The sequence below is a fragment of the Phyllobates terribilis genome, unplaced genomic scaffold (genome assembly GCF_046119375.1).
Source record: "Phyllobates terribilis strain yellow unplaced genomic scaffold, ASM4611937v1 Scaffold_2__4_contigs__length_985480577, whole genome shotgun sequence".
Lineage (NCBI taxonomy): Eukaryota > Metazoa > Chordata > Amphibia > Anura > Dendrobatidae > Phyllobates > Phyllobates terribilis.
This window is the reverse complement of record NW_027362762.1, coordinates 378030272-378047209: the sequence shown is the minus strand read 5'-3', so window position 1 is coordinate 378047209 and position 16938 is coordinate 378030272. Positions and strand designations below refer to the sequence as shown.

At 46.0% G+C, this 16938-nt stretch overlaps 1 protein-coding gene across 2 annotated transcripts in view; it reads left to right on the top strand.

Moving 5' to 3' along the window:
* The first annotated feature begins 408 nt into the window (after nt 1-408).
* The window catches only part of LOC141210718 (sodium/hydrogen exchanger 2-like), a 176983-nt gene continuing 160453 nt past the window's right edge, over nt 409-16938 (top strand). The window contains exon 1 of one of the 2 annotated variants that reach the window (XM_073664758.1): nt 409-1671. In XM_073664758.1, coding sequence (XP_073520859.1) covers nt 1458-1671 — 214 coding nt within the window. In that variant the 5' untranslated portion in view covers nt 409-1457. Of the gene's footprint in view, nt 1672-12590; nt 12965-16938 lie in introns of those variants that run through there. The other variant, XM_073664759.1, reaches the window with a different exon arrangement.

Sequence of the window (16938 nt, the reverse complement as noted above, 5' to 3'; positions counted from 1 at the left end):
AAATTAGAATATAAGAGTATGAGATTTCCAATGAATTTTGGCATAAGAGTAACTTGTGCAGCTGCAAGATTTGGAATAGGAACACCTGTACCTGTTTGGGGGCAAAGGAAGATATCGGTCTCCCCCAGCAGCAAAAACTGCTCTGCAGAAGTGAAAATAAATGTTCAAATAAAGCTTTTTGATAGGAATTTTTGAAGTGAATCCACTTTAAAATCCATATCAAAAACTGTTGTCAAACACTCTTTGAATACTGTTCGATGTAGATTTTGCAGGGGATCTGTTTCAAAATTCATGTCCCATAACCTTAATAAAGTTCATTACACACGTTCTGTGCTACCTGCTGCTTTGATGTGGCAAGGACTGTAAAGGGTTACCAAGTTCAGGGGGCGGTGCAGGAGTGAGAACTGGTTTAGACTCTTATAGAAGGAGCACATACAGGGAAGCTGTGAAGACTCTTCAGCTACAGCCTGAAGCACAGGAAAGACTTCTGGATCATGTAACCGGGAATTGTGGAGCGAGCTGGAAGCTGTGACAACTCCGTGCTGTGTTCTAGCTGAAATCAAGTTAGGTGGATTGTGCAATGACTGAACTATATAATGGGGCTGAGCACTGACGGACACAGACAGAAGAGGCCCCTGTGCAAGAACAATATAGAGTCCTTTGCAGTCCAATAGCTCATCATAATGCACAATTCCACTTGCTTTGGAGCTGGATGTGGCCCCCCTTACCTCTAGGGCCCCAGTGCAGCAGCACAGGTTGCACCAATGATATGTCCGCACCTGGGGCGGATTTTTAAAACCGGTGGGGTAAGCAGGATTCATATAGTCCTGCTGGGGGTGGAGGGTGCCGGATGAGCCATGCATGCAGAAGCAGTCTTCAGAATCTGGTACCAATTGGGAGAAATATTGTTACTATTTTTTTTTTATCACCAAGGTTAGCAGGTTGTCTGCCATAGTGGGCACAATGCAGATCAGAAATCTCCGGAGACCCTCTGATGTATTACTTTACACCAGAATTGACCCTGGGGGAGAATAATTGCACTTCTATTACTTCACCTAGCACGTGGCTCCACGCCAATAGGAAACTTACTAACCCCAGGAAACTGTCTTCTCTCCTCCCATGTGAACAGGAGTTAACCCCTATAGCACACTCAGTCAAAAGGCACCTGCACAAAATGTTCGGATGCCCTCATGAGGCAGGCGGGCTTAGGGCAGAGTTGCTGGGCTGTCCCAGGCTTGATGGGCGGGCACTGTAGTCCGCACCTGTTCCCACAATGAGACTCCTAGAGACAAGGCAGAAAGTCAGTACAAGGTCTCTGTGAATCAGTTCTTTACCTGCGAGTCTGGCACTAATTCAATGAGCGCTGCCTGGGATGGTGCCAATGCCAACGTGACCCTCCCATATACAGTGAGCTGGGCACATCTGTACGGTTATTACTACGGATCCAGTGATACACCATGAATCGATGCTTGCTGTACTCCTTGCCCATCTGTCTCATCACATTCGCCCGGTTAACTAGTTCATCTTCTGGCTCCAATCTAGAGACCAGCACCCAGCATGGGGTGACCCCGGCCGAGACTCGGCTGTCAGTCTTCACACTTGACTACCCCCATGTACAGGTGCCATTTGAGATCACTCTATGGATTCTGCTGGCTTCCCTGGCTAAAATCGGTGAGTAGATCTGATGTCTTCCTATTACCGATCTGACATTGTGACTGTCATGTACAAAGCTACTTTATAAAGAAATAGTCTCCTTACCATGCAGTTGGTAGGTATGTATGCCAGGATAGGACACGCGCATATTATTGTCTGGTAGGCATGTTGTATGGTAGGATAGGACATGCACATATTATTGTATAATAATACGTTATGGCATGTTTAATTTTAGACTTGTCACAAGGTTAACAGGTGCCATTATGTCATATGTCATCCACTCTTCAGTGCTATTGTCCATGTGCAAAGTGTGCAAGAATCACAATGCCAAGGAAATATTCCATTCCATAACCTATATGCCCCCTGAAGTCTAATCTAAATAAATGACCAGCCTGTTGTCTATTCATAGTCTACAGAGCGGTTTAAAGGGTAACTGTATTATGCTGACTTGCATGGAATTGTGCTCGGGTTCCCTGTAGTCCTGCAACTTATCAATATAATAAAGGCACTTTGAAGGGATTTAATCTAGTAGTATTGTTAGATAAGGGAATGGCAAGGTGTGCAGTTCCCTAATAAAATCATGAAATCCTAAAACTGGCAGTAATGTGCCGCCTCACTTTAATTAGGTGGTCTTCTCATTACTTGGGACCGGCATCCCCCACATTGCCTGTCCATTTCAGGCTGCAATGACTGAGCCCAGTGTGTATTGCATAATGGAGCTGATAATGACACCTATCATGGGATTAAGCCCACACTATGATTTAACTCACTACTCCCTTTTAATGGGTAGCTTAACTTTGGGGAAAAAAATGTAGCTGATACCGTAACATGTAAAAAGTCTTGATCTGTAGTGGTGCAGGTCCGGAGATTGCTGAACTAAAATACAGAAGCGCTAAAGTGATCTTTGTGAGTGAGCAGAGCAATGTATGCCAGTTTTAATGAAGGCAGTGCTAGAGTAATATGCGCTGAATTCATTAAGAATATTGCTGCGTGAACGTTATCCGGGCATGCTCGGGTCCTAACCGAGTGTCTTCGGCATGCTCGGAAAATATGTTCACCTCGCCGCGGTTGCATGTCTCATGGTTATTAGACAGTCGCAACACATGCAGTGATTCCTTGACAAACAGGCAATCTCTGCATGTCTCACGGCTGTCTAACAAGACTGGCAGCCGCAGTGACGCAAACATATTTTACGAGCTTGCTGAAGACATTCGGTTAGGACTCGAGCATGCCCGGATAACACCTTATCCAAGTTCGTTCGCACAACACTAATTAAGAAGTGAACATCTCTTTTTAAGAGTTGATGCATCTTTCAGCTACCATGCACCTACACCAGAAATGTACTACATTCAGGGGCAAGCTTACATTTGTCTTATGTCATAATTATGATAAATATATTGGGTGTTCTTGGCCGCGCTCTGTCCCACTAAAGCTCCACCCATTTTTCAAAAAGTTGGTGGAGTTGGCCATAACTTGTGTAGAAATGACAAAAGTGGCAAAGTTTTTGTGCAACTACAATTTTTACGCTAGAATTCTATTGAAAACTGCTTGACGATTTGGCCATATAGTCTTTCCTGGGACCCGGACCACCACCGATCAGAACTTCCAATATGACATGTTGCATCTCATTTAGAAGCTGAGCTTTCTGATTCCCTAAGTAAGCATTTTGGCAGATATGACAAACTCATTCACTTAATTACATATCATTTGCTTAATTGTATATCATATTATAAATGCATACTGTAAAATCAGATAATGATAAGAACATGAGCGATTTCTCCATTATTTCCGTATCTTTGTCTATAGGAATATACAGTATAGATTTATAATATAATTAAGCAAATAGATAATACTTTGCCATTTAGTGCTCTGCTCATATTTGGAGCCAGAGTATTAGAAATGAATAATTAATATGCATCTCGTTTAAAAGCCAAGCTATAGTAATATCTAGTAAAAAAAAAAAAAAAAAAAAAAAACTGAATTCCTAATTGCATTCATTTGGCAATCGCACAAAACACAATTAGACAAGAGTTCTTCAAACAAAGATTTTTGGATTAGGAAAAACAAGTAGAGTTCTTAGGATCCCATCAATCTGTTTCTATGTGGTTGGCCACAAGTGATGGCGGTGCTTTCAGGGGACACATAGTTGTGGTATTTACAATGCAGGAGCACAGGAAGAACTTTATGGTAATGGTGTAATCTTCTGTTCAATCTCCATGGTATATAAAGATGGCATTGTATATTATTGAGAAAAGTTTGCTGTATTTCACATATTGAACAAATATGCCAACAATACATCTAATAGGTGAGTGTTGTTGTAGTGACACAACTAGTCCTGGTAACTGAACTAAGATGAAGCGGTCCTTTGTACTGGGACTCACAAGTGGCTTCTTTCATGTGTGGACATATATTGAAGTAGCTGCGAATATACTGTACATTTCTCTGTTCCTCACCTAGTTTTGGCTTACAAATACTGAGGTAAAATACTGACCAAATACTCAACGTGTGAACGTGGCCTTAGGGTGAAAAGAGATATGCAGCAACTACAATATCTAATTTATCTACATTACTCTATAGCCAGGTTTAGACCAGCGTATTAAAAATAGTCAATTTTTCATCCATATTCCATTTGTATAACATTCGTGTGGCAGCCGTATGTCCATTTTTTCTTTTTTTTTTCTTTTACATCCGAAAGACATCTGTTTGGCATCTGATTTTAAACATTAACAATTAAAAAATGTACAAAAGCACATATCATTTGCGATGTTAATAACTGCAATGTATCCACAAAAAATGGATGCAATATGGTTGATCCGTATGGGATCCGGTTTATTTTTACCACACCCATACATTGGGTAAATCTCATTCAAAAAATGGAAGAGACTAGTTTACTGTAGCTGCAATTTTTTTTATTTTCACAGACACTTGATCTGTGTGAAAAAAATGCTAATCTGGACAGCCCTATTCAATAACATTAGTCAATGTGCTACATAAAATATGCTCGTCAGGACCAGGCTTAAAGCCTGTGCTGTCGGTAGGCATCTGGACTCATAAACAGACTTTAAGAGTATATTTCCTTGAAGCGTATCTGGCAAAATAAAAATTAAATTCACATTTCACCCAATGCTTTGCAAAGGGTGAAACGCACTGACATCCACAGAATACATTGAAATGCTGCCGATATCAAATCCAAGACAAGTCCAGGATTTCAAGGAAAATCAATTTTACCCTTCACCATGACAGCACCGTACAGAGAGAGAGAGAGAGAGAGTATCCGCCTCCAGGAACAGGAAACCTTTCAAAATAAAAGGGGTGGCACCTCTATTCCTCCTCAGTGTGGTTTCCTGTTCCTGGAAGAGGATACCTACAGTATACCTGGGGAGTTTTCTCCTGGTGCTGTGACCCGGTAGACCTGGCGGCCGGAGGGCTGTTCCATGAGGTGGGGCACTCTTCGTGAAGGAATCGCTCCACGCGGGACGTCAGCGATTGACGCTGAGAGGAGCATAGAGCACCAGGAGTACATAAGGAAGATGGCGCCAGTCTGTAGAACGGCGCATGCACGGTGGGTGGGTTCACTTCTGGGAGCATAGTGAGGCCGGATATGATGTCAGCGGGGCTTACAGGTCTGCTTCCAGATTTGGAAGGGGAGACCGCCGATGCACGTGGCATTGCGGTGGTGGCCGTAGCATATAAAAAGAAAAGGGGGGGAAAAAAAAAAGAGGCCACCCCTCCTCCTCGTGCCACCCCTGCTCCTCCCACACTGATTATAAGTAGCACATGGTGTGGGTACCTGAGCGGCTGAGGTGCACTTGGCAGTACACTGCTGGGTGTGCTAACTGCTATAAGTTTGGTGTCCAGTCCCTGCGGAGGAAAATGGAGAATCTAAACATACCTGAAGGAGATGAGCCGAGACCTGCTGCTGGCGCGGTAGTTCTGGGCCTTAGGATGGGGTGAGTGTTTCTCCTGCACACACATACCGGGGGTACGTCTTATAGTCCAAATACTATATACATGGCTGTGCATGGTGGTGGATGTGGGGGGGCGGCAGCGGGGGATCAGCGTGGCACAGGAGGCAGTAGCCACCTGTTGCAGCCTACGCTGTGCCCGCTACTAAATAAAATGAATATTCCCTGCTCCCCACCCCCATGGACTTGGAGACAAATATTCATTTTTCTTAATAGACCGCAGAGCAGCAGCAGGAGCCGCTCTGCGGCTCCAGTGTGCCGGCTATTAAGAAAAATGAATATTTGTCTCCAAGTCCATGGGAGTGGGGAGCAGGGAATATTCATGAGCTTTAATAGCGGGCACACAGACCGCAGAGCAGCAGCAGGAGCCGCTCTGCGGCTCCAGTGTGCCGGCTGTGTGCCCGCTATTAAAGCTCATGAATATTCCCTACAACCCACTCCCATGGGTTGTAGTGAATATCCATGGTCTTTAATAGCAGGCACACTGACCGCAGAGCAGCAGCAGGAGCCGCGCTGCGGTACAGTGTGTCGGCTATTGAACAGACTGAATGATCACTGCTCCCCACGCAGCGTGGGGAGCAGTGACTATTCCAGCACAGCATCTCACACTGTGTGAGGGCGCATGGCAGGGACGCCATGCGCGCCCTGCCATGCGCGGCTCACACAGTGAGTGTCGGCAGCAGAGCGGGACAGCGCTGGAGGAGAGAGGAGGTGATTATGATTATTTATTTTTTTTTGTAGGCAGCGTGATGGGGGCTCAGAGGATGTCATGCATACCAGGATGGGGGCTCAGAGGGTGTCATGCATACCAGGATGGGGGCTCAGAGGGTGTCATGCATACCAGGATGGGGGCTCAGAGGGTGTCATGCATACCAGGATGGGGGCTCAGAGGGTGTCATGCATACCAGGATGGGGGCTCAGAGGGTGTCATGCATACCAGGATGGGGGCTCAGAGGGTGTCATGCATACCAGGATGGGGGCTCAGAGGGTGTCATGCATACCAGGATGGGGGCTCAGGGGGTGCCATGCATACCAGGATGGGGGATCAAGGGGTGCCATGCATACCAGGATGGGATGGGCCATACATACCAGGATGGAGGATATTAAGAGAATTGGGGGACATTACCCCAATACCAGTGTAAGCAGCAGACCCCCTCCCCCATAACAGGGCATCATGACCACATTTTTTGCTTACATTTTTTTTTCCTATTTTCCTCCTTTAAAACCTAGGTGTGTCTTATGGTCCGGTGCGTCTTATAGTCCGAAAACTAGGGTACTGACTGGTGTCATTACCCATTTTGGGATATGTGGCGCCCCTGAGGGTTCAGTCGCCACAGAGATACTGCACCTCACCCCGAGGTGTAGTGTCTCCCTTCTCTCAGGTAAGATGGGAGTGCTGCACGGAACCCCAAACACCTGCATCCATCACTACACTGCTCCAGGTCAGCTGGAGGGGCAACATGCAGAGCGCAGATGCTGAGACCTGACCCTGGCTGGAGTAGGGGGGAACCCAAAGGTAGGGGGAACCAATAGTGGGTGTGGGTGGAGGAAGCAGATACAGGAAGCACTTATACAGTAGATATAAAATAGAGAATCGATCTTAGGGTGGTGGTCTAGTAGTCCGGGAGCAGAGGCTCAGTCAGAGCTCTGCTCCACAAGTTAGGGCCCAGGATAGAGGCCCCGGAGGGGAGCAGGGAGTAGGACTGCACCCGTACACCCCGCTCCTGCCAGGTGTCAGGACGGATCAGTTGCTTCATTCTAATCTCCAGGGGGTCAGGTTGGTCCCGGATCCGACGTACAGGAAGGACTTCAGCATACCCGAGCGGGATTGAGAGTGGGCAGCGTAGGGCAGCGGTGAGAAGGACCAAGTGTGAAGACGGTCAAAGTAGAAACACGATAAAGTGGGGTTCCGCCAGACATTCCTAAGCTGCTTGAAGAAGGACTGAACCCCTGCCCGGTGAACGCAGCGTGACGATGGAGGCATTCACCTGTAAAGTGCACTTGTGAATTGCCTAAGAACTGTAAGTAAAACCTTGGACGACTGCATCGAACAGCCTCTGTCTGTTTCTTCACTGGCGCCATTAATCCTCACCGCACTACAATGCCCAGCGCACCTTTCATCTATCTTTACAATGCCCTGAGGCCCGCTCCGCCTGTGGACTGTTGCAGCGCTGGTGATCCTCACCAGCCACCATGGGTGGCGTCACAAACTCTTTGAACATTAGCTAATAATTGGTATCCCCTTTTGTGCACTGACCGCCCTGGGCCAGCCACCGTGATAACCCCAGTGATCTGCCACCGGCCCCTGGGGGAGAGTCAGATAGACCCAGGTAAACAGTGACCAAGACAAAAATTAAGGAATGTGCATAAGGACGCTTTATCGAAGTCATATGCTAAAAAGCTTTGCCGGGCCTGCATAGTAAATACAGTAATGGAGGAATCCCCATCTCTGTTTCAGGAGATTAAAACTTTAATCAAAGACAAAGTTAAAAATACTGTAAAGGAAATACGATATACCCGGGGTCCATCTACCTCCTCAGGCATACAGCATACACCCTCAGACATTAGCTCAGAGGAGGAAAAGGAAGAATCAGGAGAATTAGTTGACTCTGATAGCTCAGAACCATCTTCATCTGATGGGGAATATCGCCAACCTTGCTTCCTGGTGGAAGAAACAACAAAATTACTAAAAACCAGTTAAAAATGTGTCAGTCCCAAACACGTTTAAACGGAAGTATCCTTTTGAAGAGGAGTTGGCTAGTGTTAGGGGAAAGATTGACGTGTCTATTGCCAGAGTTTCTAACGAGGTAGCCCTTCCTTTTGAGGATCTAGGCTCTCTGAAAGATCCTTTAGATAAGAAGGCTGACTCAATCTTCAGGGGCACATGGGAGGCAGCAGTTTCCTTCAGTATCGCAGCCACATGTACTGCCAGGTCTCTAGTGAAGTGGCTACAAGAACTGGAGTCCCAGTTAAAAAATAAATGTCCTAGGGAACAACTCCTGGAAGCACTCCCCAGTATCCAGAAAGCAGCTGACTTCTTGGCTGACGCCTCAGTAGATAGAGTGAGGTTTGCAGCCCGGGCCTGTGGTCTCTCAAACTCGGCACAAAGAGCCCTTTGGCTTAAGAATTGGTCGGCCGATTTTCAGTCCAAAATGAAATTATGTGCCATTCCCTGCCAAGGTGATTATTTATTCGGGACAATCCTAGACAATATATTAAGGAAAGCGGCCAATAAAAAGCGGAATTTCCCCCCTCCATCTCAAAAATATAAAAAATCCTTTCGAGGGTCAAGACCTAGGGGAAGAGGAAGAAGCCAGAGAGGATAGCGGAAGAGGGGGTTGACCCTAGAGAAGAGACAGGAGTCAGTCCAGGGGTTTCCTGTTTAATAAAGGCGCTACCTACACAGGGGGCCCAAACACTAATGACGCCAGTTTACCAGTGGGGGAAAGATTCAAACAGTTTTTTTCATCAGTGGGCCTCGTTGCCTGCCACCCAGTGGGTAGTGGATACCCTTTCCAGACGCTTAAAAATAAATTTTTCTTCTGTTCTAAAACTTCTGATGATAGAGACCCGGTTAGGCAAAACAAAGCAGATCGCATTAGAAGTGGAAATCATAAAGTTACTAGACAAACGCGTGTTAGTCAGTGTGCCAGAGCTGGAAAAAGGAAGGGGATTTTACAGCAATCTATTCCTAATAAAAAAAAAAACAATGGTTCCTACAGAACAATAATAAATCTAAAAGCCTTGAATGTGTATATAAAAAACAGAAAAATTCAAGATGGAGACTTTGAGATCGACGGTAAAGCTTTTGTACCCCTTCTGTTTCATGGCAGTGATAGACTTAAAGGATACATACTATCACATCCCATTCCACCCAGACCACCAACAATATCTGAGAGTGGCAGTAGAGTTCCAAGGCGACCTTCTGCATCTGCAGTATCAGTGCCTGCCATTTGGAGTGTCACTAGTGCCCATAATTTTTTACCAAAGTAGTGGCAGAAATGACGTCCTATATAAGGAAAAGAGACATTAATAGTGCCATACCTAGACTACTTTTTAATAGTCGGGGACTCAGAAAATGCCTGTATTGTAGCGGTCAAACAAGTTCTATCCATCCTAACAAGGTTGGGTTGGATAATAAACGAAGAAAAATCAAGACCCAAGCCCATTCAACTTCAAACTTTTCTGGGCATCAGCATGGATGCTATTCATCAGCGTTGCTTCCTCCCACAAGAAAGTTAAAAAAATCAAACAAAAAATTGTAAATATTCAAGGAAGACATATCTCAGTAATAGAAGCCATGTCCTTGGTAGGATCCCTGACAGCAACAATTCCAGAGGTACAATGGGCTCATTTTCACACAAGAAGACTACAGTGGGGGATCTTGGAAATACAGACCTCAGTAGGAGATCGGCTGGACTACAAATTTCCGCTGTCTGCAAAGACACTAAAATCTCTAAATTGGTGGACAGTCAAAAAATCTTCAGAAGGGGGACCCATGGACAGTAAAAAATCCAGTTGTAATCACCACCACGGACGCAAGCCCGACAGGTCGGGGTGCCCACCTAGAGGGGGGTTGGTTTCAAGGTCTATGTGATTCCAAACTAAAAAGCAGTTCCTCAAACCGAAAAGAACTGACTGCAGTCAGGAAAGCGTTACAGGCAACCTTAAAATACTGTATGGGGAAGGCTGTAGTAATCCTATAAGACAACAGCACAGCAGTGGCTTATTTAAATCTCCAGGGAGGAACCAGGTCAGACCCATTAATGTTAGAGGTAGAGAAAATATTCTCCATGGCGTAACAAAATCTATCACTTTCAGGCCGCCACTTAAGGTGTTCAGAAAATCTTGTTTCCGATTATTTAAGTTGCCATTCACTCAATCAAGGAAAATGGGCTCTAAACAGAAGAGTCTTCGATCAGATTTGCTCAGCCTGGGGTCTCCCGGAAATAGATATATTTGCCACCAAAGAAAATAGTCTGGTAGAAAAATTCTATTCTCTAAATCCAAGGGAGCCAGACGGGGTGGATGCTCTTCTGCAGGAATGGGGTTTTCACCTGGCATATGCCTTCCCGCCCTTTCCCTTGATTCCCATAGTATTAAAGAAAATACGAGAGGAAAAAGCCAGAGTAATACTGATTGCCCCCTTCTGGACGAAAAGGGCCTGGTTTACTTGGCTAAGGGTCATGTCAGTCTTGGATCCCTGGATCCTACCAGACAATCCAGATCTACTATCCCAGGGTCCGGTGACCAATCCTCAGGTTTCCAGATTACACCTAACTGCCTGGAACAAGACGGGATTATTATCGGCCGGGGGTTTCTCAGAAAACTTAATTTCAACTCTCCTGTTGAGCAGGAAAAAAGTCACCTCCCTTAAATATGAAAAGATTTGGAATAATATTCTTAAATTTTCCGGTCGGGTCATGACTCCCCAAAGTCAGCTAGTTCCCATTTCAGAAATATTAGAATTCCTTCAAAAAGGTCTAGAGATGGTTCTCTCCACTAGCTCCTTAAAGGTGCAGGTATAAGCCCTAGGGGCTTTATTCAATCATAAAATAGCTGATCACCCATGGATATATAGGTTTATAAAAGCATCTTTTTCGTCCAGACCTATAGCCAGGCCTAGGGTAGCCCCCTGGGACCTTAATTTGGTACTGAATGCCCTTACAAAAGCTCCCTTTGAACCCATCTCATCCACTGCTATTAAAGTGTTTACACTAAAAACAGTACTACTGGCGGCTCTAACCTCTGCTAGGCGGGTGAGCGAGTTAAAAGCTCTCTCGATCAATCCCCCTTTTACAAATATCTTACAAGATAGGGTGATATTGAGGCCAGATCCAGCTTTTCTCCAAAAAGTAAGCTCTAGATTTCACAGAATTCAGGAAATATTGCTCCCTTCATTTTGTGATGAACCAAAGACCCAAGGGAAAATAACATTTCACTCCCTAGATGTGAGAAGGTGTATCTTTAGATACCTTGAGGTAACGAATCAGTGGAGGAAGTCCTCGGCCATGTTTGTTTCTTTTTAGGGGGCAAACAAGGGTGAAGCAGCTACTAAATCCACGATTGCCAGATGGGTTAGAATGGCCATAATTTTAGCCTACTCTGCCTCTGACCGTGATCCCCCTCAGGGTATAAAAGCACATTCTTCTAGGGCCATAGCTGCCTCTTGGGCAGAAAGAGCCAATGCCTCAGTATACCAGATCTGCAAAGCGGCAATCTGGTCGTCTCCGACCACCTTCTTCAGACACTACAGGTTGGATCTTAGGCTGTCTGATCTTTCCTTTTGGAGAATAGGTTCTTTCAGCGGTGGTCCCGCCCTAGGGATTTCGTCTATTTTAATCTTTCTGTATGGTGCTGTCATGGTGAAGGGTAAATATGATAATTGCTTACTGGTAATTTCATTTTCCAGAACCATGATGGCACCGTGCTAGTTCCCTCCCTTCTCTTTTATTTTCGTGGTGGAAAACTTCATGTTTTCAAAAAAAAAATCACTGGTTTGTGCAAACACTATAAGGTGAATATTGATAACTATTGTTGTATGCATATATGTCTCAACAACTCTGTTACCTCTTATTTTCTGTAAACACACAGGGGAGGAAGAGAGGTGCCGCCCCTTTTATTTTGGTAGGTTTCCTGTTCTGGGGGGCGAATTCTCTCACTCTCACTGTGCAATATGTTTACTTCACTGGTTCCGCTGCATTTTAAACTGAATTCAGATGTCTGTGTTCCATTGCGCATTTACAGCCTGAAATGTCTGGAACATTCACTGGTCTCCTGATCCAAAGTAGCAACCTCACCGGCATATAGGGCCTGATTCATCAAGGTGTTTATGTAGGCAGTCAGTCCATGTCAGCCTAACAACTGAATTACACTGTGACTTTAAGAAACAATGCTTCCCTCTGATTTTTGTGCACTTGGACTAGTCCTTTCCCACTTGCAGCTGGTTGTGTGTTGGTTGCTACGAGGATCAGGAAGTGTCGGTTGAGCTACTAAAGAGGGGAACTCGTACATGCTGTGAGAGACTTGCACTGCCCTGAGAGAGACAGGCAAGACAATAAGTCTGTCCTAACAAGAGAGAAGATAATGCCCGTTTACCACAGGATGAGGATGATGGAGGTGCACTGCACATTCAGGGTAATCCTCTCTGAGCACCTGTAACCTGAGGGGAAAAAAACAACTCTGTGGTGCCAGTAATCCCTCAACATGGAAAGTGGGAATGAGACTTGCTCGGATCCAGAAGAAGACGGATCCATTAACCTGAAGGAAAAGCTCAACACAAGAAACTCGGCTCTACTAAATCAGGACCAAGCAGCAGATACAAGACCTTCTAAGGCTACAAAACTGTGAGTGTGACACCGGTGTCCAACTATGTTAGGGTTTAGAGCAGGTTTGTCTAGTTAGGGCGCTGTAGCAGCGTGGCCCGATTATCGGAACCCAGGTAGGAATTTAGCAGAGAGTAATTGGTACAAATTGTTTATTCTGTTCGTATTGTACTTTCCATAGTTGGAGCACAGCTTGTGTGACACGCTCCAGGTATCTCGTCTTGTATCTACTATTGTTATTATCATTACAATAACTGTTAATTTTATTTTCTGTCATATAATCCTCTGTCTCTCCTTAAAGCCGATGTGTTGTTTCTGCCTCCTCGTCTACTGTACTGTATTTGAGTCCTGCCCGGCAGTCTCGTTCAGGCACCTCTACATTTACGATAGAATTCTGGTATAAAACACCTTTAAAACTTTTTGTGGCATAACTTGCAAACACTTTGATGCTATAACTTATGCAAGAGATGTATTTCATTCATGATTGTAGTAAATTTCTGCCGGAGGCGCAAAGCACTAAAAAGTTGCGCCTAACTCATTAAGTAACATGCGCCTCTTAATGAATTAGGCACATCTCACTCCAGAACTCAATGCAAATTGCCAGTCTTAATGATTCATCCCCATAGAGTTCAGTTTCAGTGTTATTTGTCCTTCACTCATCCTGTTGTTCCTGTCATATGAATTCCACTGACAAATCAAATTACTAATGGTGTCAAATGTTGGCTACAAAATATGACCATTAAGGATGGTACCTGCTTTTAAGTCCAAAAATGGATGTCACTTAACTACATGTAGGGAATCTCCTTCTTAACGCAGTACTGGTGGGCTTGCATGGATTCCCTCTTGGCTTCCCTAATGGATTATTAATGGGGCCATTTTGAATGGAGAAATATTACAAACTTCTGCATGTACAATTTCTTAATATTTAAAGGTTTTTATCTTTGGGAGCGTACCACTCGTCTGTCTTCCAGCTTCCTGTTTGACAATGGAGATGCTCTCCTGAAGATTGACAGTTCGGACCAGCAGCATAGTTGTGGTGTTAGTCAGAACTCTTCAATGCTGCAGCAGCAGCATGACAAAAGCCCATGCGATCGCCGCCGGGAGCTCGACGTAATTTATAGCTGAGCTTCTGCTGTCACAGCCTCCAACATTTAGGAGGCTGGGAGAGGGAGCGGGCTCCTTGTCCCTTCCTATCAGCACCCCCTTGACGTCATCGTGAGGGCCCGATCATTGCCATGCAAACCGAGGTCGTCATTACGACCTCCAAGTTTACCAGCTATGCATTTTACCAGCGATCAGAGCCATGAAAGTTAAAGGGCTTGTCCGGTCAAAAGTGATAAGTCTGCAGTCACTCTGTGTGACTGCAGACTTATGAATCCCTCCAGAGTAGGCACTGTGCGCTGTGGGGATTTGCCGGTATGAGGCCCGGGACCAGAGGGTATGTGTAAATTATACATAACCCCAGCCATTCAGTGGCCGGGCAGAGACAAAGGCACTCTAAAAGAAATACTGGCCCGATTTGAAGGATACCTTTGACACCCGCACCGCAGCAGAAATTAAAATGAAGTTTTACGGGTGCAAACAAAGGATGCAGGACAGTGTACGGGACTATGCTCTAAACCTGCAGGAGGTGTTGCGGGCCATCAAACAGGTAGACCCCGACAGTGTGCGAGATGAGGACAGATTGCTGACTGAGCAGTTTATTGAGGGGCTCCTGTCCAGCGCTCACAGGACACAGCTGCGCATTATGGCTCTGCAAAACCCTGATCTGGACTTTGCGCAATTTAAAGACAGAGCCAACTGGGTGCTGCGGGAATCAACACCAGGAGGCGCTGCATCCCACCGGCGCCCAGCTATCACCTATCACCAGGAGATGGCATCCTTTTCCCCAGAACCTGTGGAGGCTGACGTGCAGACTCTGGACTACGACTCGTCTGCCGACCTGTGCCTTCAGGTCCAGGAGCTGACCAAAAGTGTGGCTGCATTAACCAAATCCGTGCAGGCCATGCAAGTGTCTCCAAAGGAGAAGATCCAGCTGGCTTCCAGTCCAGATGACGTCCTGTGGCAACGACAGAGAAGAATTCCACCGATCAGAGGGAGGAACAGCGATCGCTACGACCAGGACGGACAACCCATCTGCCGCCGCTGTCAAAAGGCGGGACACTATGCAAGATTCTGCAATTTAAATGAGCAACACCTGGGGCAGAGGGCCAACCCCCAGGAGTAAGATGACCAGGCCCACAAAGTTGGCGAGACAAGTACGTGGGAGGACGCCCGGTCCTACCTGTCGTGCTTGATGGCATCCCAATGAACACGTTGCTGGACACTGGGTCCCAGGTGACCACGATGCCATATATCCTTTATAAACAATACTGGACTGACTCAGACATTACCCACAGTCCAGATGAACATCTTAACATCTATGCCAGCAATGGTCAGCCCTTGCCTCAGGTGGGGTATAAAGAGGTGACCATAAAAGTTGGCAAAGTAGAATTTCTATCACAAGGAATGATTATTGTTGATATTGATCGCCGAGAAAGTCATCCCATGATAACCTTAGGCACTAATATGATAGAAAATTGTCTTGGAGAAATTGTTTTGCTACAACAGGTCGCAGAGACTGCCAGTTCTAGTCAGCAGCGGGTTCTACAGAAAGAAATCAGAGCCCTGATAAAAAGACAACATGTAGAACTGTCTGGTGGGGAAATTGGCAGTGTCAGGATGAGTGATCCGTTCCCCATTGCAGTGCCCCGTAGGAGTGAAATGTTGATATGGTGTTGAGCAGCAATTGGTCACAGGGGTCAAGATTACCAGGCCCTGGTAGAACCCGTATACTCTGACAGTAGGCCCACCATCTTGACAGCCAGGGGGGTGGTTGATGTCCGCAAGGGGAGAGTGCCGATCAGCATCCTGAATTGTGGGGAGAAAGAGGTCCATTTACCCCAGTATGCTACCCTTGCTAAGTTATTCACTGTCAGTAACAACTCAATAAAGACAGTGGAACCCTTGCCTCCATCCTAACCGGCGGAGGAAAATGGCTCCAAGGGGCAGATGGAGGATTGGTGTCAGAAGCTACAAGTGGGCACTGACTCCACCCCTTTGCACCAAAAGCATGGAGTATACTGGGTGGTCCAAGAGTATGAGCGGGTCTTCAGTAAACACCCATTAGACTTTGGGCAGGTAAAAGGGATCCAACATCATATCCCCACGGGAGATCATCCACCCATTAAAGAGAGGTACCGGCCTGTACCTCCAGCTCACTATCAATGTGCTAAAGGAATGTTACAGGAGATGAAGGAGGCTGAGGTGATCAGAGATAGTTGTAGCCCCTGGGCAGCTCCATTAGTTCTCGTGAGAAAGAAGGATGATACAATGAGGATGTGTGTGGACTACAGGCAGATTATCCGCATTACACATAAGGATGCCTACCCATTACCCAGGATTGAGGAGTCCCTAGCTGCATTAAGATCTGCTAATTATTTCTCCACTTTGGATCTTACCAGTGGGTATTGTCAGGTTCCTGTGGCTGAGGCGGACAAAGAAAAGACCGCGTTTACAACACCAATGGGCTTCAGCGAGTTCAACTGCATGCCATTCGGGCTCTGCAACGCCCCAGGAACCTTCCAGCGGTTAATGGAGTGCTGCCTAGGACACAAAAACTTCGAAACTGTCCTGCTGTACCTGGACGACGTAATTGTCTACTCGAAGATATATGAAGACCACCTGGAGCACCTGGCCGAGGTGTTTGAAGCCCTATCTAGTTTTGTCCTGAAGGTAAAGCCGTCCAAATGCCACCTGTTGAAGCCCAAGGTGCAGTACCTAGGTCATGTGGTAGGCGCCGAAGGTGTAGCTCCAGACCCTGAAAAAGTCACCGTGATCAAGGACTGGCCAAGACCCTCCACTATCAAGGAAGTTCGACAGTTCCTCGGGCTGGTAGGCTACTACAGAAGATTCATCAAGGGCTTTACCAAGATAGCAGCACCCATGCAGGACCT